The sequence below is a fragment of the Phaethon lepturus genome, unplaced genomic scaffold (genome assembly GCF_000687285.1).
Source record: "Phaethon lepturus isolate BGI_N335 unplaced genomic scaffold, ASM68728v1 scaffold5728, whole genome shotgun sequence".
Classification (NCBI taxonomy): domain Eukaryota; kingdom Metazoa; phylum Chordata; class Aves; order Phaethontiformes; family Phaethontidae; genus Phaethon; species Phaethon lepturus.
In genome coordinates, this window is record NW_010556787.1 from 64,050 (window position 1) to 91,595 (window position 27,546).

Sequence of the window (27,546 nt, forward strand, 5' to 3'; positions counted from 1 at the left end):
TTGTTTTTCTCACTTCAAGATTCTCTCCTGATTCCTGTGGAAAAGCAACAAAAAAGCAACAAAAAAAAGCACAGTTCTGTTTTCAAAACAAGGTAAGGGAATCTCTACATGACTTGCTGGCCTTACATAAGTTACAGAGTGCATATATAATTTGTCTTCCTCAAAGAAATGGGTTTTTTGATCATCAGGTAGCCAACAGAGGGGTTTGCATGAAAGAGGTGGTGTGTTATGAAACCAAGGTAGACTATCATCTTTTCATAATCAGTACAGGTCTGTATGTATGGAACAGATTTCAGCAGGTACACACGTATTTGCAAACAAGGAGCAGAATTAAAGGAGTGAGGAGTTCTGGACTCTAGTGGTAGCTCTGGAATGGGACATGATGTTCTGGTTACAGCCACCACAGCTAAGTACAGACTTGTCACAGTCATTCTCTACAACTGAGCGACTTCGTGAAATTCTGTATCACGGGTGGGAGGTGGCTAGAGTTGGCGTTCAGTGGAGCTACAAAAACGCAGTAAAACTCTAGTCCAGTGAAAACTGCAAAACTCCCACAAGATTAGGGGAAATAGTAATAATAATCATTATATTTGTACCTTGCACCAAGCTCCATCCATTCTGCTATGCTTTGTGCTTACACTCCTGACTGATACTTGCCTTGCTTGCGTCTTCGGATATCTTTGTGCTCTGTGAGGAGAGAGAGTCTCTGAAGGATCTCATGAGGTCTGTTGTACTACAGACTCCTTTAGTTCTGTTATCTGGTTACATCAGATAGAAGGCCAAGCTCTTTTCTGTCCACTCGCTTGCCCTGCCTTTCTGTTGTCTCTCACTGATGCCCATACAAGGTTTAAGACTTGAGAAGTGGAAAGTACATTAGTGTGGCAGATTCTTGAAATCGGTCTCCTAGTTTCCTGTTTACTGCGCCACCTTTATGATAAAGGGTATCTTGAAATTGGAACTGGTTGTGCAACATGCTTGCTTTCTTGAAGCTTCGAAGTGAGAACAAGTTGTTAGAATACTGATATAACAGTCAGGAGCCTTCCTGTCCCTGGCTTGCTCTCATTAAACTCTGATGTGCTGCAAAATTAACTTAGCATGCAACTTCCTCTTGCTTCAGTTAACTAACAAGTGAGAACTGGGCACTTGCAAGCAATTTCAAAATATGACCACGGAGTTACCATCAGCTTTAAATAAGTTCCTTTGTAACGTAGTCTTTTTTTTTCTTCTTTTTTTTTTTTTTTAAACATATTGTGCATTTCTATTTATTCAGGATTTTGGGTTTAAGCGAGCTCTTTAATACAAGAGCTTGCATTATGGGTGGTACTAAAACAGTGATCTCCTCCCCTGCCCTCAACTCCCGAAAACCAGTAACATTAAGAATAATTTAAAACTTTCCCAGAGCCATTATGTAGAAAGGCTGCATCTGTCAGAGATGAACCTCCCTGCAGCCTAAATGGTCAGTCTGAAAGATTTTGGCATTCCATTCTTCAGTGAGCCAAGAAAAGTTTCAGTTTTATTCTGTAGGAGTCACTAAATAAACCTGACAGAGCAACTGATTTAATTCATCTTATAGCTGAAGCTATCCTGCTACAGCTTATGCAAGAAAGTTTAATTTTAGAAGAATACCAGATGCCTGCAATATTTTAGAAGCCTCAGCAGTTCTCCTCCTCCCTTTCCCTTTGGCCCACAACACAAGGTCTTTTTGGGAGACAAGATGAAATATACCAGATTGAACATTTGATACTGTGTGTTTAGACAGTTCTGTTAATTTTGACTTTTTTTATAAAACACAGTAGCTCTTTAAACTGCCTCATAGGAGTTCAAATAGATGACAAACTAATTTGCAATTGTTCATACATTTTCTTTTGCAGGCATAATGCCTCAAATAATACTGGTGATACACTAAGTACAATATGAAACCTACATTCACAGCCATAAACATGAAAAATGACTAATTGAAGACTTTACAAAAACATCTAGTCTTACAACTGAAAAAGATCTTCTCGAAATTTAGCAGAAATATGCCCAAGTATGTCAAGCACTATTCCTATATTTTAATTTCCAGCATGTATGTTTCAGTAATCTTCAACATGTCATTGAATTTGCCCCCACTGTTGTTTTTTTTAATTGTAATTAAAGTAAGGAAAAGCAAAGAACATCTCTTCATGGTACTACAAGCGAAATTCCCTTAGATTGACAGTCATGTGCCTTCCTCCCAAGAAGATTATGCTAACCCTTGATTCAATGCAGAGCAAAAAAATGCCACATTTTAAATAGCCTACTGTCACTCCTAAACAAAGGCGGAAATAATTATTTTATATCAAATATTACATCTGTGTTAAGTCAACACTGAAATTCCTTTTAGTTCAGATAATAGATATTAAGAATTATCATCACAGTTTTCAAGATTAGAATGTCTTCTAATGTTCAATGCCATGTTTCCATCTTAGAGATGCATTCAATACACGTGGAATGGGTAATGGAATAGCGTTAAAAGAAAAAACCCAGTCCCCACACTCCAGTATCTTTGAGATTTGATTTCAAATATTCAAAGGTTTCAATGCTTCCATTCTTAGTGCCACTCGAATCTTTTCTGATTTTTAATTCAGTCATGGATTTAGTCACTGTTTTTTGATGATCAGTGAGCAAAACCACCTTTTTGTTCAAAGATTCTTATCTTAGATGCCTCCTGTATGACCAACAATTTTGAGGGATATTATATAAACAACTAGATGGTTTCAATTTTGAGTACAAGGGGAAAAAGTACTAAGAATAGTTTTTGTACTGTTCAATGAGCATAAATCAGCAAACAAGAAAACAGATCCAATGTAATACGGAAGGCAAAAATATAATGGTAAGTATGAAGCTATTCCCTGCACAATGTTCACTGAACAGTATGCAAGAAAGAATTCAAAGGTTGAAAACTTAATTAGAAATAAAGAGAGACAGAGTTATTCTAAAGAACAACAGAACAGAAATTTGATGAAAGACTTAACACATTCCATAACATAACTTCAAATTAAGGGCAGATGTCTTCTACTTGTGGAAAGACAAGAAAAATCAGCATCACACTATGGAAGTGGAGTACAGCCCAATTTAAATGCAATCAACCATACTAGCTCAGCTGAGGCAGTAAAAAAAAAAAAAGAAAAAGACAGTAAGAGGCTAAAGAAAAGGTATAACTAGTCAAAACTCCTAATTATATTCTAGTGGAAGAAGACTAAGCTTTTTGGTAAAATACCTGGCAACACAATGAGGAACTTTTCTGGTCTAACACACTCTTGCAGCTGAGTATCCATGCCTGCTATGATCTCCAAGCTGTATTTGAAAACTAGACCAAATCTGAGGAAAAAAAAAATCCCTGGCATTAGATTCTGGTTGTGGGACTATCTTACACTGTGAAAGCGAAAACTTCCTGGATATGTAAAGGAAAAAGTAGGGAGAGATGAAGACTCTTGCTAGACAGGTGTAAAGGGTTATGAAGTCACTTGATTTTTCAAAGAGTTACTTGCCCCTCTATGAAAAGAAATAGCTGTTTCTTGAAATGCAGGTTTTAAGAAAAAGGAAAAGGGGATAGGCACAGATAGGAGTGTTAAATGTTCTTCCACAAAGAAAAAAAAATCAAGTGGTTTGATTAAATTACTAAAGTGAATTTTGAAAGCAGAATTCCCCATTTAGTAATATAGATAAAAGAATACGATAAAACACTAGGAACTTAATCTCTTCCGTTGTATGTGATGGTCATCACATCTTCCCTACAATGTTCTACCTGCAGTTTAATTAGTAGAAAGAAATAAAGGGCATTTCTGTTGAAAGAAAATACATAAGCAAGTTGTTGGCACAATAGGCAGTCAGATTGTGGTATATCTTCTAAACCTGCTCCTGGGAAGCTCCACACCTCAGTTTCATCACTTATGAGCAGAAGATAAGAATAAGATTTTTGTCTACAATGGTGGGAGTCCTTAGAGATGTCAAAATCAGATTGACCTGGCAAAAAAATTCCAGTAAGGGCAGTGCCTAAGGCCTCTCTCTAGCATTCCTAAGTAGTGGCTGTTTCTTCAGTTCTTTCATTTCACCCATAAATAGCATGTTTGCTTGTACTATAGTTTTCTTGCTCTGCCAATTCACAGAATGCCTTAGGCATATATGGGAAGATCCATGCACAGGGTCGGTGGTTCCTCATGTCTCCCACTGTCAGACATTTGCATTCCAAGAATCTTTATTAGGTGTGTCAAGAGAACCTTTCCACGGCATCAAAAGTTGCTTATTTCACCCCTGACATTCCTTATCTAAGGCAGCTATTGCAATAGTCCTCATGGGAAAACACAGATAAGCTGCCAAAAGTGTAGCTACAGTGTTGCCAGCTACCACTATGCAAATTTCAGTAAATAATAAAAGGGAACATTTCACTTTGAAATGCAGTAATTTAGATATGTTATTCTCATCTATGTACTTTAGAAATAGCCCTGCACTTCTTAAGGCAGCAAAGGGCAACCAGGCTATTTCCAGAACAGTGTTTTTTGCTTGCAGCTTGACTCTCAGAAACTCTTGCTGGCTGCAAAAAGCAATCTTAATAGAACACCATGTAAACTGGGTGTAAATAGAACTTTAACTTACTGAGGACTTCTGTATCTAGACTACCATGCTTTTGTTTGCCCCATGCTTCTTTTAGTTGTATAGACCCTATTACAACACTGAGTCAGGTTTCAGGTTGTAATAATCCCTTCCCCAAATTTTAAGATTATACTTAAAAAAAAAAAAAAGGGAATTTTTTTACATCAGCTGAGATTACTGCAACTACTAGTTTCGTTGCTGCTACTGAATAAGGGGAATTGGCAAGGTGCTGTACAAATCAGAGTCGAGAATAGATTTGCCAGGCAATGCGTTTCAGTTTGAAAACAGACTTCACTGAAGTTCATGGGAGATTCATACCATGTGCTACAAAAATTATCTGGACATGGGCCTTGAAAAAATAAAGTTGAATTTTGTTTTCACAAAGATTAGTATAAATTATCTTCCTCTCACTTGAAAATGGAGATGCAGTAGTCTAGATTGAATAACTTGCTCTAGGAGAAAAATTAATCTTTTAGATTACAAGAACTTCAGTTCTTCTATGAAGATATTCCAGGCAAAGAAGGGAATCAAAGGATACAAAGAAGCTTTTCAGCAAGTGTACTTTTTGTAGATTGTTTCCCATTTCTTAGTGTGTGATCCTTTGTGATTTTGGATATTCATTCTATAACTTAAATATTAATCCACTGTTAGACAATGCTCATTTTACATCAACAATGTAAAAGTACATGACTAGAGATAATATCCCCCTTCAACCCAACTTTCTATCTATTCCCTACCCTTTTGGGGAAAAAGTTTATTTTCCAAAGGTTACCTGAAATACCAAATTAGAGCTTTTTACGTAATTAAGTAAAGGCAGGGAGGAACCAAGGGCCTGCAAAACAATATTCTCCTGGCTATACTTTTTGCCCTATCACGTGCAGACCATTGAGTTGTCTTAATCACACGTTTGTACAAGAAAAACAGGTGGAGAACTGGACTTAAGTAGCAAAGTCCCAAGTCCCTGAAGAACTCCATTTGTTAAAGTCAAAATTTTAATTTGCACCCTAAATCCCAAAGAATTCCTCTGAATTAAGCATGAAGAATCCCATGCAAATTCCTTCTAAACTGAAGTTTTATTACAATATGCACTGGTTCATTTTCCAAAGGGTCTGATGTTTAAATTTGCATATAATACACTACAATGCTCTTTCCTGAAGCAGAAACGTTATGGATAGCACTACATACATTCACTCTAGAGGTGCTTGTCTGGACAGTAATGACTACTTTCATGTCAGGATTTAACTCCTTTCCTGTTCCCTATTAGAAAGCAGTATTTAAGTTATAGGTGAGCAAGTTAATCTTTGAGAATGCCAGAACAAAAGAAAAGTGAACAGTTATACTATGAATAAACAACAGTGCAGCAAATCAGCATCACCCTTGGTATCAACATGGTCATAGAGGTACATGCCACATTTTTGTTGCACTTTGAACAATCTAGACATTACATAATGTAGCAGCCTTAAAAAATATATATTAAGCAAAATATCCACACCCATAATAGATGCTGCATACAAAAACCTGTAATGTCTTTTAGTCAGTCAAACTGCACTACACTAAAATCAGCAGAGCAGAATATATGGTTTATTGAAGCAATAATTAATGAATTCAATCTGTGTTTTAAATGCAAAGTATTGAAGTGCAGTCCAACCTTGTGCTGAAGGTTGATGTAGTAGAGCCACCTTTCAAATATGCAGGAGGCAGAGTAAAAGAGTCTGCTGTGAATTGTGATGACTACATTCAGTTAAAGGTTACCTATCCAACACCATCTAGATAGGGAAACTTTAATATTGCATCTTTCTTCTTAATCCAAAGCATATAATTTCTATCCTCATGTCATATGCCTGAAGAATAGTCCTTATGAGGCCAAAAGCTGTGAAGGAACCTAATATAGTGGGCCTGGTATAACTATTAAACTAGGGAAGTTCTTCTTCAAAAGCCAGTTTCTGCATCAGTTTATATAGGAATTTGCCATGGGTCTTATGCCAGTCCTGGGTTCTGGAGTGGCTTTGACTGCAGTATCACACTATGTAAAGTCACATGCATCCAATTTTAAGGTTGCAACTTACCTGGATTACAGCAACAGTGGTGTTTCCTTTATCCAACAAGAGATTAAGTTAATCTCATTTGGGTTGTATTTTGGTTTTGGTGTTTTGTGGTGTTTTTTTTTTTTTTAAAGGGGGAGAGTGCTTTAGTCAGTGATTTAGAAATCCTCTGAGAATAAAGAGAGATTCTAGGCTGAAACTCTGAATCATCAGCGTCTGAATTTGCAGTTGGTAGCATCTTCTAGAATTGCAATGCCTGACATCTGTAACAGTTCCCCAGTGAACTGCAAATCACTGTCTCCACCTACTTCCTTTATAGGTAAAGTCCCTCAAAATTACCTCTCATGGGTTTTGTGGAAAATAGGCTTTTATAGATTCCTTCTGGCCATACGGCAAGCCTGAGGAAGCTCAGATAGAATCAAGTCTCCTTCTGTCCCTACCCTCCCTAATTAAACTTGAAAGCCCTCCACCAGTGGCAATGCTGTTCTGGAAAAAATGCAGAAAATAAATAGTAACGTTTACCTCTGTAAGGCTGCAAGTGATTTTGCTTACTTTTCACTACACAAGAGACTCACTGTACCAACATCTCAAGTAAATCATAAAATGAGAATGAAATTGTCCATCTCAATTGTCCCAAGGGACAAAGGATTGCAGTCTTTAGGCCCAGTCAACATCAATATTAATTGATAATAGAGACTGTAACATAGAAACGTTCTCTGCAGTGTATGGGAAACACACATTAAAAAAAGTAAGTTTGGGTTATGTTATACTGCTTCTTAATGATGGTTCAAGCTCTCCCTAAATTAAAATCTGCAGAAGAATTCCTTCTAGCAGCAGCGATTCACAAGCATTCTTGAGGAAACTATCCACTACAGAGAGGTAAGTATTCTGCCCTCCAAGTTTTTTTCTTTTCCAAATTTGCTTCACTGATGAGTGATTAAGTCTAATCATAGTTCAGGAGAAATAAAAATCTATATTTAATTAAGGGAGCTGTTAAAGCACAGAAACACAAATTGCGAAAATTTCCTCTTTTTTTTTTCATTAGTTTGGAATATTATATCAATCTTCAACAATGTTGTGTTATACATAGTATTGAAATCAGTTGTGCATGAGAGAAGTCAAAGAATTTAGGAACATAAATCCCATTCATTGATTATCATGAAAATCACTGTCTAAGGACTCTCCATGCAGCAATGGTGAGAATCAAATTTTCTATGGATTAGTCATTCGAAATTAAGGCAAGCCTTTAAAAAAAAAAAAAAAGTTATATTTCCCAGCTTTTTAATAATATCTTCAATTCTGCATAAGAACTTCCCTGGAAGATTTTTTTTTTTTTTTTGCCATTTTTAAAAAAGCTAATAAATTCAGTAAATTTGTTTATCTGCTTCAGGCACATGTCAACTGGTCACTGCAGGTTTTAAAAGGGTTTGGTTTACACTGCTTGTAAACAGACTACTTGATAAACAGTTATGTCAGTTATCTTATTGTAAGTCTTCACAGTTTGAAAAATAGAAAATTCTGAGTGAAGGGACCTATCTGGAACCAAGAATTAGTTTGACAACAAATATTTAACAGAAGCAGCTGACTTTATGTATAAAGAACAGGAAAATTGAAAAGCCACTTTTATATCTTACATTGCATTTGTTAATTTAATTATCTACATAATTCCATTACTGTGATTTTCTAAACTAATTGGTTCAGCAAGTTTACATTTAGAATAGCAGAGAAACACATTTGCAGGAAGAAGGGAGCAAATCAGAAAAAGTTTTGATGAGCTTCACATTCTACTAAGCTGGACATTTGATACCGGAATAACATTTCTAAGCCAGCACAGTTTTTAATCAGCCTATACTGAACAATAACAGAAATACATTCTTCAAACACTTTAAAATTTATAAAAATTAACTTACATAACTCAAACTATGCATATTGCATTACTCTTTTTATCCAGAACTATGCTTTCACTGAAAATAAGCATGTCAATTCACTTACGCATTATCTTTGTTTAAATAACTTGGGGGGTTTTTTAGGGAACAAGGTGGAAACTAAGTCAGTTCACATTCAAGCTTTAACAATGGATAATTGTCATTATGAGATCCATGTTTCTACTTGATCTCTGGGCTTAAGTATGGTAGTAACAAAGAATATATCTGTGCCCACTCATGGCCTTCATACATGTCCTACTGTCCAACATAGGCATGTAGAATATTTAACTATAGCAGTGAGTTACTGTAAGCAATTTTACCTTAAAAAATGAACAAAAAAACCCCTTTTTTTCCTTCTATACATCACACAATGATTGCTTGACTTAGACACTGAAAGCATTTATTTACCTGATAACACAATATCTATTTTTGCAATGTTCTCTAACTTGACACCTAATACAAACACATGCCCACGTACAAAAGAGAGATTATTGATTTTGCAGATATTTGAGAGAATGCCATTGCATTGTAATTGGCACTGTTTTGGTTAAGTGAATGTACCTGTTAAATAAATCATCAGAGAATTTGTATTTTTGTTGAACTGGGTTCCACTTTGCTATCTTATTCCCAGGAGGAAACTGTGTGAGTATTGTGCTCAGCACACTTAGAAGAGTTTATCTGAATACAGCTTGTTTTCCTGCATGAAGAAGTATGCTTTGACTCATAGGCTTTTAGGGTGTTTTTTTCTTCCTGCCTCTTAAAAGCCAAGCTGTCCTAATACACAGGGACACATTTGACTGAAAAGACCCGCCTTTCCCTTCAGAATCAGCTATCTGGAAAGCATATACCAAGGATAATAGTTTCTGACAACATCTGATGCTATACCTGGCTCCTAATTATCAGCGTATTAATACTTATCCATTTTACTAATTTGTCACAGTGAAAAAAAGATAGCGGAAGAGCAAAATGCCAAGGATGCTAGATTGTGGCCAAATGTTAAACACTCCTCTATGAAGCTTGTTATCAGCTTGCACTTGTCAAGACTAGCCTATAGGAGTAGGAGGCCCTCAGTTAATGTTAGTTCAGTTAAATACATGCCTCAGCTACTCACAGGGCAAATATTTAAGCGGTCTTCCCATAAGCAATGATTTACTGTTGAGCCACACGTTATCTTAGTGGCTACATTTTCTGTGATATTAAAAGAATTCACAGTTAGCTACGGGTACCTGTCAGTTGCACCATAAATGGCAGATGGATTCTATTTGTCTAATCTTTTTCCCTTGAACACCTGAAAAGGACAACCTTATCAAAGAAGAGAAAAAAAATAATAAAAGCTGCTCACGTATTATACAAGCTGTTTATAAAGCATTGAACTGCTCAGATGAAACGCACTGCATAAGTGCAAGGTATTAATTATTTTTATAACATTAGTGCATGCATGCACTGTAAGTATACATTAATAAGATAGAACAATGAATCACTTTGATTTGAAGGAGCATGTTGGTGTTAGACTAAAAGAAACATGTCTTCATAACAGGCTTATTGCACAAAAATTTTAGTCTTCTACTTGCTTTGACCTGCAAGTAGCTGAAAAAAACCCAGTGTTTTAGGAGTGATTCTAACTGCTAATTACCTCCAACCCCCAAGCATTATAACTTATTACCCTTTCCCACAGGAAGTCTGACCTATTCAAGTTCACATTACTATTAATCTTGAGTTGTGTACTCATCTATACTGAGTAGTATCACACTAACTGTAGTGTATTACTTAAGGGAAATAAGGTTCTTGGTGTCTAGTCTACAATAAGCACTTTGACATCCAGTACTTCAGTACATCAGATTCGATACTTCTGTACAGGCATTTGTTCCTCCTGCAACTTAAAAAGTATCTTTGAAATTATCTAGTTGAATTATTCCTCCTGACTTATTAAATAAGATAGCATCTCTTCTCTACCCAGATTACCTAGGTATATATTTCAGAAGTCTGCTCATTTCCTGATTTACAGAAACATGTCATATGGGTATTGATTCAAGTTTACAGTACTTAAGGAAGTCCCTTACTATTTCAGTTGTTGCAATTTTTCACTATTCCTACTGGTCAATTCTCCTTTTGAGAGTCGCCTCAGACAATGCAACTGACAGGTGCACAAAGTAGCAATTAAGTCCATTTCTTACATTAATTCATGTAAAAGCTTTCTAGAAAAAGACAAAAGCTAAACCACATTTAAGTGTCTAAGAGGACAACACTTCAGTGGTTTATTCTGTGCAAAGCTAAACTTCCAAATTCTGTTCATTTTGCTCTCTTAAAAGAAATGCTATCACCTTACTATATAAATGTAGATTATTTTTCAATAGCCAAAAGATTAAAAAAAGAAGCATGTGGAACGTGAGAACTCGTCATAACATAGAATGTTTGTGAATAAGTAACATGGCGAGAAACCATTATAATGCCTTAGATAAAATAGCTGTTCTGCATATAGTGCATCTCCAGAAGTTTTATGAAGTTCTGCCTAAAGCAGGAACAACAGGCTTCTTTCATCATTATATCCCTTGAACATCTCTCCTACATACGTTAAAAAGCTACACAGGATTTCCGTTCATTTATTTCTTTCTACCAACCTCACTTGATCAGTGATGGGTTTCACTGAAAGGAAGATTTTCAGAGGGTTCACAGAAATAACAGGTCTATTTACTGCTGTTCTTGCACTACCCATCTCAAAACGTGAGCATAGCTGTACAAGGTATAAAAACAAAGCACTGCTAATTCCTTAACTTTCCTGCTTACTTTACATCTCTCTGTTTAGGGAAGGAAATACAGATGTTATGGGAAGGACTTACTCTCTTATTTTCATATGTGACAGGGAATAGGTGGGCAAAGGAATTTCTTTTACTCCATCCTTGAACTTTGCATGGGCTTAGAGGGCAAGCCCACAGCCTATTAATTGATCCACATTTAGTCCACTTAGAGCCCTACCAAACTGTTAAGACTTGTTAGAAAGAACACACTTTCCAGATGCACTCTAGAATTAATAAAATAAGCCCAGTTTTCACTGCTGTTTAACAATGTTTCTTCTGTGTTTGGTCTATTATAAACTTTTAGTCCATAGCCTTCTCTACTTCCCTCAAAGTCCTGTCAGCTCTAATTACATAAATTGAAGCCTAATGTTTTCAGTCATCAGCTATGAATGTTTGCAGAAAAGTCCTATTTTTTTCAATTTAATCATCCAGATCTCTAAAGTTAGCTTTCACATTGTCAAGAATGCATTTACAGGCATATTTCAGACATGACAAAGGTTTTTTTATTAGGAAAGAATTTTTAAAGCATCAAGTTTCAAAGTGATAATTGTATTTACTTAATTTATATTTATAAAGCAACATATTGTCTCTCACAAAGGTATGTCCTGTTTAAGTAACATTATTAAACTGTTGTAATTACACTTAGGAAACTTAAACAATCCAAGATGTGGTATTGCCTTTAGGCAAATGAGCAAATATGTCAAAGAATATTAAGCATAATATTTTAAATAGGATTTGGAATAGTACTGCATACCTGTTCAACATTGATAAGTAATGATGCCAGAATTACTGGCTCCAAACACTTCTCTCTATCAAAAGCCTCACTACTCTGTTTCTCTTCACATTTCAGTACAAATAGTCCACTCCTAAAACATGCGGGTTCATTCTCGCCTCTGTTCTACTTAGCCTCTAGATTTAGTTTTAATTTTCACAGATCGATACTTTCAATCAGTCCATGACAAGCTGATTGCTAATGTATTTCCTCACGGTCAGACTTCTTGGCTGTTGATGCTTTGCACAATACTGGAAAGGCCCAGAGACGCTATATAAGATTTATATAAATAAATGCTGAAACATGAAGTAAAAGCAGCCTCTTGGAATACTGCCATTGGCCCTGTTTCAGCACCACTTCTGTTAGAAATCTATATTTTAAGACTACTTCAATTAAGCTTAGTTTTTAAGCTAAGAATATTTAACATGGACAAAGCTAGTGTAGTGAAAGAGTTTTCTGAAGACATATGGTGCCTTGTTATTTTAGAGTTCATCCAAGTCTCATTCAATTCCTATGTAAATAAAAGGCAAAAGTTCTTTATATATTTTTTCATTATGCAGACAGCAGCACCATTTTTCTTATTTTCAAAGAGTAATTTTTATTAATTTACTTTTAAGCTTTTCACATTAGCCATCAAGCATAGATTCAGTCTGAAATGTACTTTGACAACATTTTCAACTAATCTTTGAGTCTTTTTATAAATACTAGTTAATATGTTATTTATTTATGAAGCATTAGCAAGGAACTTTAGATCTGCATTCTTTTACTGAGAGGCAGACAAAGCAGAACAAAAGAATAAAGTGAACCGAGATTGTTTTAAACTTTCAGTAATGTAATCAGAAATACACCAAGACAGAGACATTGGTATTCACAAATAGAAGAAAATAAAGTAACTAAGCTGGAATTCTCTTCCTAAATACAGTTTGAAAGAGCAGTCGTAGTTTCCACAACTATCCCATTGTTTTTACAATTGCATCTTATAACGCCCATCTTCACGCACCTAACAGGCTTTATTCTTCCTATTTTCAGGATGGAAAACCAAAAAGAAAATATGGAATTTTCTAAAGCAAAAACTGCAAAAGATACTTCAGCACTCATGAAAAATACTAAACTTACAGCTCTGAAGAAAGAGAGCCTGCTGATGCACAGAGCCTGTGTAACAAAGAGGAGGAAATGCATACATCGTGTAGTCAAAACTATTCTACAGAGACAAGAAATAAATGAAACTTAAGAATAACTCCAGTGTCCAGGATCTATAGCTCCTCCTTGGGGCTTTTACAAGCAAACAGTCCAGGTCCCATCAAGTCAGCCCCAAAACCACACCCACACATTCTTGATTTTAGAACTTTGAATATTCATTTTGTAACATCAATGGACTTCTCAGCCTAAGTTATACTTGAATAAGTAATCAGTTTATTTGATAAGACCTTCATAAATTATCCTATTATCACAATCTGGACTTTGTAAAGATCATTTCACCTAGGAAAGAGCTTGGCTCTCCAGATACCCATTTTAAATACTGTATTCTATGGTTTCAGACAATAAAGCAAGACCAAAAAAACCCCACCCAAATAGAACATTTGATTATCATATACTACAAGAGTCTCCTAAATGCTGTTTGTAAGTAGCATGATGACAAATAATAAAGAATTCTCATTCCAACATCCCTGTAGTTCTAAGGTAAAAGGAGTATTACTTACAAGTTAAGAAAACTGATGCACTACTAGCATTTCTCAGAAGTGCCACACAATTTTTAAAGCAGATGGATACATGATCTAAGGAGGCCTTAACTCCACTGTATGTTTTCCTCCAGATGCAGAAAGTGCTGACAATGTGGACTTCCATTGGCACAAAATGAATGAAGAATGGAAAAGAAAATACTTGAGAGATGCATGTTATCTGCCTAAAACCCACAGGCCAAAAATTACTATGGGCAGCCACTGCAATAGCTTAACCATTTGCACTAGGGTATAAACCCTTGCTTCCCTAATCACAGAATCACAGAATCACTAGGTTGGAAAGGACCTTCAAGTTCATCAAGTCCAAGCATTAATCCAGCGCCACCATGTCCCCTAAACCATCTCCTGAAGTGCCATATCCAGTGGCCACTGTTCTAAGACATATAGAATTAAGAAGCAGTTTCACAAGTCCCTGAGGTGACTTTGAACATTACGTTCCAGATCTATTCCAAAGGAAATTGAAACACCCAGGATGCCTAGAGAGGGATAGGCCTTATCTCAAATTCGCAAAAGCAAACCAACAAAATTCAAGACATAAGAACACCAGAGCATGGTCTAATAAACCAAAAGTATAAAAGGAAATAAATGAGAAAGGAAGAAGGGCTAAAGAATAACAAGGTCAAGACTGCAAATAGCTACTATTTTGACTTGTAAATGAAGAAGGAAAAAAAGCAAAATTAAAGAAGATATTATTGACATAAGGAGGAGTAAGAAAAAAATTACTGTGACATAAAAATATCGAGGATGTTTACATATTGTTTTCATATCTACAGATATTATATCTTACTTTGATATGTGCAAATAAAATACTAAATGACAACACATTATTACTGAGCAGATTTCCGAAATGAATGTACTACCAGATTAAAATGGCTAACAACATTTTTCTGTTTACACTCAGCAATATTACACATGCTGTTTATACTTTCAGATCATCTTCAATGCTTCATACACAGAAAAACATCCAAGTCTACCAAGGTAACATTTTTAACCCAATAATCTCCTTGGGTGCAAGAATCTTCCTCCATTTTTAACTCCTTCTTTGCAGAAGATTAGTAAGAAAACAGATTAATGGGATTCTACTCTGAAATGATTAGTCGAAGACTTGTAGATGGCTATATAAAAGTAAGTTTATTGGGCAAAATAGTTTCATAAAGAACACCAGTTGGACTGTGGGGAGAATACACAAAAAATGTTTATATTTGGGAGCAGTTTAACAACTAACTCCATAAACTATCTCCCTTAGGAAATAAATACAAAATATTCTGGAAACGCTTCTTGTTTACAAAAGATTGCATAATAAAAAACTGCTATTTCTTTAATAAACGATAAACAATTATAACAACTCTGTGAATTAATGGAATAGAAACTATTGTATAAGTTCAGGATGTGTTTTGGATGAATTCTTACTGTAAAATATTGCATTTGGTAATACAAACTAAAAGTAAAACCACCACAAATGCACACAATAAACAGAAAATCCAGTAGATCAACAAGCCAAAGAAAAAAGTGAAACATGATAGAATTTCTGAGCTTAAAGGTTGTTAAAATACTTTGTATATGAATTTTTTTGAGTTAAAATGAAAAATGTCACTTCATCCTAAAACTATCAATATCTGAATAAAAGGTATTAGAGATCCACTAATGCAAGCAAGCCTCTGATATAGCTGTAAGGTTCCTAGAGCATCTAGAGAAACGCATGAGGAGATAGGTGTGTTAAAAAAAAAAAAAAGGGACAAGAGGAGAGGCACTTTGCTGTAATTATAGTATTAGTAATGAATTTGGACAAGTTGAAATAACAATTCTCAATATTGCAATAATTCAGAAGGAAACCATTTGTATAGTCAATACTATCTCTGGAACAAAGTAGTACTTCAGTTTCTACAACAGAATTGTTGTCTATTTCTATCCTCTCTCAAAAAACACTGAGCTTCATTTTAAAGCACACATATAGGAAATAGCATGAGAATCACATTAAACCTCAATAAAATATTTGATTTTTACAGTATAAGATTAGTAGATGTGGCTGTTAATGATTTGCAGGTCACAAGAGCCCTATTCCACCACATAGAGCACATACTAATCCTTTTAATTTTTTATAAAGTATTTCTGCAATCACTGTAACTACCATAATGCTTATAGACTAGTAAAGTTTATTCTTAAGACACATTAAGCATCTTATTGTTCAAAAAGCAAGTTTAGTTCTTGCACCCTTGCTCAGTCTTAGGCTAGCAAATAAGAATAGAATTAACAAATACTTTAAACAAGTTCATCATAAAATAGCTTCACTAAAGTTTCCACCTTGAATAACATAAGTATGTACTTAAGCTTAGGAAAATATATGAAAAGCAGGACCCAAACCACCTGGTTTTAAACCCTAACTTGAACAGTTAAGATTTTACAAATGGAAAAGTAACGGTTCTGAAGATGACTATTAAAGAGCTTATACAAAAGAGTGAGAAGAAACCGATTTTTTTTTGAACTAAGGATACCTAGGATTGTCAAATATGTTCTATTAACATATATACATAAATAGGTACCATTTAGAAAAAATAAGTAGCAATGCCTTGCCACTACATAAGTAGTAGAACACCTGCATCTCCCACCAAGACACTACTGTTTCATTACAACTACAACATTTACACAATGAGAGACTTTAAGAAATCAAACTGAATACTACCTCTAAAGCATAGTTTTCCTACCTGAAATCAAGCCCAGTAAAGAAGAAGAAATTACAGCTGTGACACCCTTTACATTCCCAAGACTTAAAAATCAACCAACTGCTGTCTAGGTAGCTCAGTCATTATTGTCCTGCACACCTGGATTTCTACTCAGCTGTGTAGATCTGTGCTAAGCATTATTTAATCTGACCTCTGATGTTCCTTGCAGCTGTGCCTGATTAGAGTACTGCAGGATTAGGCCCTTTATTATAGGAAGACTTTGGTAGAGACATAGTTTATTACATGTTTTTAGACTTCAAAGCTTTGAAGGTTGTAAAATCAGGTAAGTTTTGTTGAAGTTGTAGAAATCAATGTAGTTTGGGTTTTATTATAAGTTTAAGTATTTTACTTTGCATTTGTTTTTATATTTTCTAAGAAAAGTTCTCAATTACACACAACTAATGTTTCTAGGTGGGGATTTTGGGTACTTATTGCAGTGAAATTTAGATAAACAACACTTATGAGAAGAAAAGTTTATCATGAGAGCAAATAGATTCCTTAAAGCAAAGAAGCCTTGTTCTTGCCATGTAGTATGTGGGAAGTGCTTATTGTTTGGGATGTGGGTTTTTTTTTGTCAATTTGCTGTTGAACAAGGAAGAGAATATACTTTGCACAAAACATTTCAATACCAGTTGTGCTACAGCCTAAGTGAATATCTGTAAAGACTTTAATCATAACTTACAGTTCAGAGCAGACCTCAGAAGTAATTAAATATTCAGGTATTGAGGCAAATGCTGAAGAGTTCTAAGTCATTCCCAGCAGGGATTTGCTTTTGCTAGCTCAATGCTAACTTGGGCATTTTTAAGTACTGCCACTGCTGATGCACTTTGAAGGAGAGCTACTGACTGATAGGATGATTTTGAGAGTAATATAGAAATTTTCTGCTTCAACTTACATTTTATATGCTTTAGACCTTCTTCAGAAGCTGCGTTTCCTAGAACTTCTCAAACTACTTAATACTCTGCTAGGTTTGGGGTTGAAATCCACGTTGTTCAGCAATGTTAAAATTGTTCTGACCAGTGACAAAATCTTCATTATTAGACATATAATATTCTGCTAGTAGAACTAGTAAGTTGGCATTCAATTTTGAGATGTAGTGCTTCTTGAAATTCAACTGATGGTTTTCCTTTGGGATTCAACCCTAAGATTCTAGTTAGAATTCCTTCTGTCAAAGTTTACTTATTTTACTCTTGTAGAAAAAAGTTACTTTGGTCAAGTTTTGTCACTCAAACTGTAATACTTACGGTTTTTACTTTCTGTATGATACAGCTATGAACATCCAAGGAACTTAAAATTTACGAGGCCCCCTTAGTCACATAATCTTCAAATATAAACCTTGTCCTTACACTACATTTGATGATTTCTTTGCTTATAATAAGATTCTCCAACCTTGTTATCCTTAGCCTTATAAGAAGGGTAGCAGGTTAAGGCAGGATTCTAGCTCCAGTTTGGATAAGTTGAGGAGTTTGGAAAGTTTAGCTCCAAAGAAGCTATGAAAAGGGAATAAAGCCAGTTATAAGGATTATTGGGATCCAGAATAAGATGTGATGCATAGAAGAACAAGAACACACTAAACAGTCAGAAATACTCAAGTAGTTTCTTTTGAATTTTGCTCTGCTGTAGATCACTTGGATGAACTCATGGCCACCAGTGCTTGATTCTGCCTAAATATCAGCTGTGCTTGTTACTAGGCTGGACAACTTCTTGGGTGCTAGGAAGAATAACAATTTAGTCAGTACTTTTCTTGTCACCATTAAACTATTGTTATTTTAGCATGACTTTAGGAACCATGGCTTCTGGTTATTTTCTTTCCAGCTGAGACAAAAAATTAAAATCCCAATTGCTCTGTACTTTTATCACACTTACCACACTGAGTTCCAAAAATATTATCTGCAGTGGCTATGTTATTAAAACTGGCTTTTCTGGGAAAAAACAGAACAACTGAAGCCTCGTTTCTGCAGATTTTATTGCTATGTGCAAATGTACAGACCGTGGTAATCCTCGTTCATCCTCCTATCTGCATCTCCTATTCAGAAAGTTTTTTATGTGCTAAGTGGCTTGCTCTTACGCCTCACAGACCAGGTAACTGTTCAGGTTATTCTATAGCCCTTCTTTTGGCAATAACATTAATATTCGTTTCTGTCTTCTACTTATTCAGCAGTTTCCACAAAATGTTTAATATTTTTTATATCTTTTATCCTCTGTCCAGTTTCTTCAGAAAATAGTAGGCATTTAAATATTTCTGACTCATATGATTATGCTCCAAAGATTCCCCCCCCAAAGGTATTACAAATCAAAAATTCAGTCTAATGAAACATTTGTCTAAGTACAGTGCTTTAGAAAACTGGATTACCAAAGTACAAGAGTATGATCATCTAGTATTGTATCACTGGTGTTTGCCTTTTTTTTTTTTTAAACAACCACGTAAAACTCCAATTTACAGAAACGTTCCTGAAAGTGGCACAAACAACAGGCATTCCTCACTTGCTCTGCAATGCATCAGTGGTTTTAAGTAGGCTTGTCTTTTTCCACTGCAGCACATTAGCTATTTACTGGATATTCAGGATATACCATATTGCCTTTCAGCTCCAGCAAGAGGGTAGTGATATGCATAGGTGATATTACGTAATTGTTTAGAAGTTTCTAGTAATGTTGTTATAGTCTAAAATCCACTACACATTTTTCGGCATGCTTTCTTACCTTCTAAAGGAAAGAACCCCTTCCTTCCCCCAGGAGTCTTGCCCAAGCAGCACGCAAGTATTTGCCGTGTCCTTACACGGTTAGCACAGCCTCTTAACGAGTCCCGGCTGCCGTGCGATGGGCTCCCCAGCAGCGCTCAACAGCTGAAGGGCTCTACGCTTCCCCCTGGCGCGCCTCGGCCCTCAGGAGAGCTCCGGGCTGCGAGAGCCCTGCCCGTGCTGTGTGCGAGTGACCTCTTCAGCCAAGTCAGCGTCACTACAGAAAGGTCACGGTGCAGAGCTGTATTGGCTTCCAAATGGAGCAGGTTTTGAGGTACAGCTGCCATATTTTTCTCCCTTGAAGATCCACGATGAAATGGAAACTAAAGGGGAGATGTATTTGCAGCGGGAACTTTGGAAAAGTAATTTTTTTGTTAATAAGTAACATGTTTTTTAAAGTATATTCACAAATTTGTGTGCTGTTGCCAGATGGACCATTATTAATAATCATTAAATAAAACCAGTTTGAGGCTGGACCGTGGGAGTATATTAAATTGGCTGCCAAGGAGCTTTGCAAGAGACTGAGAAGTTGTCATGAAGCATATTTGCTGTGATTCAGCGATGGTTGTATCTGTAGACAACAACCCACAATTATGAGTTTCAAAAAGGGAAATAAAGTTAAAAGTTTAGTGATACTGATGAGATTACTTAAAGGTATACTTGATTTTAAAATCATCTACTATTTATTATATTAGCTGTGTTTCTCATGACCCATTCTGCTAAGTGATTAAGATTTGCCTTCGTATTTAATGATTCTGCAAGACTTACGACTCAGAAAACCAGAGTTTACATTAAAATTTAGAGAACATAAAGCTTTTTTCTAGGTTTCTTGTAAACATCTTGATATTAGCAACCTCTGAAATGAATACAACAATGATGTAAAAGACCTAAGCTAAAAAAATCTCCATAGCTTGTACACAAGTACAGTTCAGCTGATATTTATGTACAGTTCTGGAGTCGTATCACTGACATAAAGACTGATCTGCCAGATAAAATAAGAGCAACAAGATACTGAAGCATTACAACAGCGCATATTTGCTATTAAAACACTGCAACCTCATTGCTGTTGTCAAACTTGCCCAAACTGTCTACGCTGTATTTCATAACAGAAATCAACAACTTCTAATTGGTTCTGAACTGTACTTGTACCAATGGCAGGAAATATGGAGTATGTGGGTCTGATGGCACCAGTGAGGTTTTTTTTGCAATTATGAAAATAAATGCCTGTTGACCCTAGGCTCTACTTAGTGGATGTTTGGTAATTCTGTTTTTAGAGATCTTCCATGCCTATGTGCTGCCTATTCTATGATAATTTTCACACCACAAAATGGATTTTGTAACACAGTAGCACTGAAATATGTGTTAAAGCATAATAAACTGATGATGGTAAAACCATTCAAGCCAACAGAAACAGTGTTTCATTCTAGTAAAACAGTATTGTTTACACACTGACTCTCAGTACCGTAATGACATGACATGGCTGACATATTGCTTGATGGGCATTAAATTATATTTTTGGGGTAAGCTTCCTGACCTGGTGGCAAGGCTTATGATGTAATTCCTTTGTTTACCATACTTAGATCCCCAGCTTGTCTTGGTTTAGAAGATCACTTGGCTTCAGTTGGTAAGACAGTCTAAGCTTGAGTACATAACCAATGTACTCAATGTGTTGAGGTACAACTTTTTCCACTGTGTATACAAGAACAACTGAACACACCTGATGTCTCTATAAAAGATCTTTTGACCCTGTAAAAATTTCGGTGTCTCAATATTCAGCTTACCTGGGATACATTTTCACTGAAGACTCAGAGAAAGATAAAGGCAACACTGTTGTCTTCAACAGTCACAAACAAGTCTCTGGAGATATTTTCTACAAAATAACTTTTCACCTTGGAATTAAAGCATATACAAGTACATGTAGCCATAACATGACTTTTCAAAGCTGTACTTTTTAATCTTGTTGACAAAGATCTACAATCTTCAAGCTGACAGCTCTGTTTATTCCCTCTGCAAACCTGTACCAAAAGGTACAGATTTTAAAAATATGTTAAAGACAGATTTCAAAGGAGAAGTTCAATTATGGTATGTATGAAGACATGGATACAAATTCCTAAGCTTGCATAGCTGTAAGGCCTATACAAGTGATTATCTGCAAGCAATTGGGGTAACTTAATGCAAAATATTAGTAATTTCAAAGTGTTGAAAGACTTCACAGCTAAAGATATAAAGGAATTTAAAGCACAACAAGTGTTACAGATAAGTGATTGCTATGTTCCTTTAAGGAAATGTTGAGCACTTTAAAAGAATTGTGTAGTCTTCAGATGTAACTAAAGGACTTTACAGGAAGTTCTGAATGGGGAACTACACATTCTGTCCTGTCCAAACAGGACTTTTTGGACAAAATTTTCCTTTGGGAATATCAAACATGCTTAGTTGATTTCAAATCAAAATAGATTGTGAGGGACTATTAAACTAGCAGTGTGATCTACCTCTGTGTGTATTAAGAAATTATATTAGAATTAAGGCTCATACCCATGAAGTGGCAAATGCTGTCTATGCAGTGCTGGTTGACTTTAATTTCTATTAGCTTTAGAAGGAAAGGAAGACAGTGGAAAGTATTATGAGTTATTCAGCCCTCACCTGGTACTGTGAATGTAGCTTTTATAACTATTACAAACAAAAGTTAATAAAGAATCTAAAACAAACAAACTTAGACAGCAGTTACTTTTATGTTTTGTCATCAAACAAAAGCAAATGCACATAAATTTCACTACAAAGTATTAAAAAAAGTTTTGAAATGGGAACCATCTTAATGTTGTCTGGAAATGTCTTACCCAAGAGGATATTTGGCTAGATTTAGGTTATCTCATAGTATAGACTCCAAATCCCGTTGGTATAGGACTTGGGGACATTCTAATTAATTGACAGTAAAAACTATATCAACTGCCTGATACATGTTCTTCAGGGGCAAATTGTGAATTCTTTCACCTAGATTAATGAGGTAAGTAACACCAAATGTTGTTAGAGCCAATTCTGTTTCTAATTTTGCCATGTGACTCTTCAATCAAGTAGAACTGCATTTCCCAAGCAGAAAACAATGAAACACTCTAAGAGAATTAAAGAGGTCAGAATCTGTTATTCCATATGCTTACTATCCACTGCCTGATTTATATGTTCTTAAGTGACTACCTCTAAGCAGTTCCCCTGTGATACCTGTGGTATCTTCCACAAGCAGAAAATGACTTAGTTAAAAGGCATGCACTTACCTGACATCAGGGACTGGGTTGCCAGCAACTCTGCATTCCAGCAATACTTTGTTTCCTTCAGCAACTTCCTGGCTCCGGAGCTTCTGGATGAATTGAGGTGGTGAAGGCTGATTCTCTTCCACGTTGACAAAGGGGTGGCAAAGGACCATTTCCCTCTGAGCGATGCTCTCCCTTTCAGAAAAGTGTTCTCCATTCAAATGAATGTCAAGTAATTTTGCCTCAGGCTCAGTCTCTTGATGTGGCTTGTCAAACTCCTGGGTCACTGAGGTACTTACAGCTGGATGTTTGTTTTTAGGAGACAAGTATCCACTGTCTGGAGAAGAAGAGTCCCCATCAGGACTTCTACCTCTTGTCTTTGCTGCCTGTCTAAATATAGATGACAGTTCCTCTATGAATGTGGCAGCTTTGTCACACAGCTTGTTCCTGAAAGGAACTTCCCCCTGGGGTGCCGATTCGGACTTTGGGCTTGTCTTGGACACACCTGGACCATCTTTATCCAAATGTTTCAGGCTTCTAATGAAGCTGGGACTAGCAGTTAGCACAGGTGAGGTGCTTGCTTGCCTTCTGGAAACTGTGACAAAGCTACTTGCTGTTTGAGGTGTGGTGGATTGCTCTTTCTGATTCCCTGGGAGAACATGACTTGCAGCAGATGAAGTCAAACTGCTTGCTTGAGGCCTCTGTAAAGCATCTTGCTCGTGCTGTTTGGTATCTCTGAAGGAAGGATCTTCTGAAGCGCTAGAAAGAGAGGTGTTGAAATAATGAGTGAAGTCTGGTGCTGAATTCTGATCATCCTTCATGGAATTGGCAATGGCTTCCCAAGCTATGTCAAGGCTCTTGCATATCTCCTCCTGGGTAAGGAAGGCAGAAAGTTCATTTGAAAATTCCCCGTTCTGTATGTCTGATAGGGAATCATAGAAAAAGTCATGGTAGGATGAGGCTTCTGATGTATTTTCAGGATATCCCTTATCAGTGTCTCTCTCTGCACAGTAAGCCTCCTTCAGCATTAAAGAAAGAGGTAATGCCTGGCCACAGCTTCTGTCTTGCATCCTGGAAGACACAAATACAGTTCCTTAACAAAAAACCCTTGTCAATAAAAAAACTACAGCACTGTTATATTATGGTTCCAATAAGCTATACAAAAAACTTGGAGAGGAGCAGAACAGAACGGTGCATGAAATAACTTATTGTAAACCTTGTTTTCTATTAGAAATGCCCAGGGCTGCAAATTGCCTAGGTGGAACTGAGAGAGCTTAGGAGTAATTTTTCTCATGTGTCTTCCTTCAGAACTATTAAGACATCCTTTGTCTGTACGTTGCCTAACACAAGCTCAAACTGGACCAATGCGAGTGATTTTTTATTTCACATCACACGTCATTTTTTCTGATTTTAGGCTTATGATGATTTGGGGAATAATTATATTTTTTTCTTTGCCATAACACTGCCTTCCAGACACTAAACCATCAAATTCCAAGAGGAAAACACTGTTCTAGTTGAAAACATTGTGAGAATTGACACAAGGATGTTTGGATTACAAATTCCAAGTTATCCTTTCTGTTTAATGTTGATAATATGTTTAATATTAATTTACTTCTTGTATTAACATTTTTAACTTGTTACCTTTTAGTACAATTTAGTAGCACTTTTCTCAACACTGGTAAGTGGAACATCAAACTACCACATTCTAAAAGTAAAATACTAAAGAAATAGATTTCACAACCTATGTATCATCCTGCACCACATAAGTGTATGATGTATATTCTGTACCAGTTCTGCAAAGTACAGAAACATCTATACATCTCCAGTTTTCCCACATGATTTTAGAATGAGGATGAGCATTCACTGCCTCTGTAAAGCCAGCAAGAAACAAGACATGAGGGAAGCCGCTCTTTTCCCAAGGGAAGGATCTGCCTGGAACTCTCCTTATTGAAATCTATTTGTCCTGCTGGTCACTAGGTTGCGGGTGATCTGATCTTAAAAGTAATTGCCACTTCTGTGAAGTATTTAATTAAGTTGAACATCAGTGTTTTTAATTACTCTTGAAAATTCTCTTCTTGTCATGATATTTTCTATAAGATTAATTCTGCACAAGATTTTAAAAAAAGAGTATATTTTTCTCTTAGTGGTACAAAGTATTTCTCCACTGATAGATAGGTGGCTTGACAGCCATGAGATGTGCTCGGATGTATTTTACATCAGCTTGTGCAAGTTCCAGTTACCTTTAGTCACTTCACCAGGGCTTACCCGGCATGTAGTCATTAACTGACTGATAAATTATTGGAATTCTTGGCCCGGCATATGCATCTCTTGATATGCCTGCTTGTCTTGCCAACAGATTACAACTCAACACATAAAAGAGAACTGTAAGGGAACCAAAGCATTTCAGCATTTGATAAATGTTTTTGTAGAATACAGTGATAGGCTTATCCTTTGCTGAGATTACATCTTTCTGTCCTTCTATTTGTGTTTACAGGACAACAAATTTAGCAACCATGCCAATCTCTTGTCAACAAAATCTAAAAAAATATATACAGTATAACTGACTACCACATAGCAGCTTTCAAGCATGAACCTGAGAAGCCAGGCAAACAGTTGGTCTAGAAGCTCAGCTGTTAAAGAATAAACTGGATGAATGCCAGGGAACCAAGGGTTAAACCTGGAGAGTTTCTGTCTCCTCAGTCTTAGTAGTTTTTAAAAACTTTGTATTCAAATGAATAAAGGTGCTAGTTTACTATTTAGATAACTCATAAATATCTGTGCTTCAAATGAGATCTTTATTTAAATCTGATTCATACTGGTTCCTAGCTTGCTCACATATCAAAGTGATACATTACATACTCAGATAAACTTCTCTGACTTCCAGCACCAAGCTGTTCTGGTGTTTCAATGGTCTTAATGATCGAAGGACAATTTCACCGACTGCTGGCCACCTGACATGACGATTAAAATGAATGTATTATGAATTAGCATATCTCCTCCTAATTCTCAGTTTTATGCTGTTTTGTCACACATTAGAAAAATACAATGGCTACATATGTCATAATTTTCAAAGCCCAATGTCTATTTAGGTAAATCAATCTGTAGCTGAGTATTTAAATAAGGTTGATAAATTTAAACATGCTGGTTATTGGCAATTTCTAATGCTGATAAGCCTTCTTGATAAGAAAGGTCTCATGCCTCAAAATGGATTTATATGTCTAGCTTTAGGCAGCTGAATGGAAGCTTCCAGTATAAAGACTGTTTTTTCAGCCACACTGTAATATGTAAAACCACTATTCTTTTAGAGCAAACATTTAGTTATTCTTTTGTAACCATAGCAAACTGGAGGTGCAGTATTGCTAACCCTATCAAGTAGCATATAAGATCATAATTAGAAATTTCAAATGCTATTTCTAGCTTCTCCAAGTTAGACTGTATTTATAACAGTTTTCATCATCATTACTCATTAGGTAACCTGCAAAGCCATATACTGTATCATTTAAAGACACAAACATAAAATACAATGTTGCATGTAGATCAGTGGTTATTTATACTTCAGCATTATTATATGTAAACTATTTATGGGGTCCTATTTGCTATATATTTAAAAACTACTTGCAAGTAAATACACATTTTAACATCATGCTGTTTAAATATTTGTTCAAAAAATAATACAGATGCTTTAAGGAATGATACGGTAAATAGTAAAATCAAAATGTACCGGATTACAATAATCTCAGAAAACAATTGAATAATTAATCAATTTAAGGTATTAGAGAGATAAATAATGAAACATGAAAAAAACAGAAAATCAAAGGACTCATTTCAAGAAAAGTATAAGCATCCTGAATTAGCGGAAACTGTCCAATGAAAAATTATTACTTAATTACTTAAAAAAAAAAAAGACCCAAAGTCAATCTGTTCAAAGGAAGAAGGAAGAAATGTATCTACTAATATTTTTAAAACAAAATGGTATATTTTTCCTCTGAATCTTGAAATCTTGCAAAATTACTCCCCAAAGTACAATAATTACATTTAGCAGAAAATGTACAACAGACCTTACAATGAACAGGCCAATATGAAGAGTCTCAAGTGTAATTAATAGCAGGTAAAGTTGCTTCTTTCCTTCTTTATCTAAGTAGGCTTAAAGTCGCTCCAGCTATTCACTAAAGATTGCTTGGTCCTCAGTAAGCATGGAGAAACTGTGGCCTGTGTGTTACATCTGTCCTCTGTAACTATGTAATTCTTACCCCACTCGTCTATATTTGGTAACTGAACTCATGTTTCAGCAGACTGCCGCTATCTGGAATTCCAGTAGAAGCAACATTAGGCCTGGAAGTGGCACAGAGTTCTGTGCACTTGCTACTCAGAAATTAATTAAATGTGCAATTTTTGTTGTATTTAGCACAGTATTTTAGGCTGTTTTAAAATAGTATTCTGGAATTTTAGGATGTGATTTTTGGTCATTATTAAAGGACCTACCTCCACAGTTCATAGAAAACAAAGTGTGTGAAAGTGAATTTTTAAAAAATACCTTCTTCCCACTGCATTTTGTATTAACAAATTTTTAATTATTTATCAGAATGAACTATTTTTATGACAATAAAAAATAATTAGCTTTTTCTACTAAGAGTAGTTTAAAACGAATAGCTTCCTTGTGTACCTTAAAATTTTCCAGGGGAAAAAAGCAAACAATAGAATCATAGAATCATTTAGGCTGGAAAAGACCGTTAACGTTTTTAGAGCTATCAGCAGAAATGGTCCATCTTTTTGTAATAATAAATAATTATTAATCTGTAATCATATACTACACTGTATAAATAAATATACTGAATTTTCACATCTCAAATGAAGTAATTCTATGATCAGAAAAGAAATATGTCCCTCAGAAATGACAGAAAAATCCCTGGAAAACATGTATGCTTTAAAAAGACCCCACAACTCTGACACATGTATTAA

The 27,546-nt window shown here is 35.7% G+C and overlaps 1 protein-coding gene across 1 annotated transcript in view; it reads right to left on the bottom strand.

Moving 5' to 3' along the window:
* LOC104616261 (palladin-like) overlaps positions 1–23,657 on the bottom strand; it is a gene marked incomplete at its 3' end in the record, with an annotated part of 85,622 nt that extends 61,965 nt beyond the window's left edge. The window contains exon 1 of the mRNA XM_010292554.1: positions 22,612–23,657. Coding sequence (XP_010290856.1) covers positions 22,612–23,657 — 1,046 coding nt within the window. The remainder of the gene's footprint in view (positions 1–22,611) is intronic.
* Positions 23,658–27,546: the final 3,889 nt, after the last annotated feature.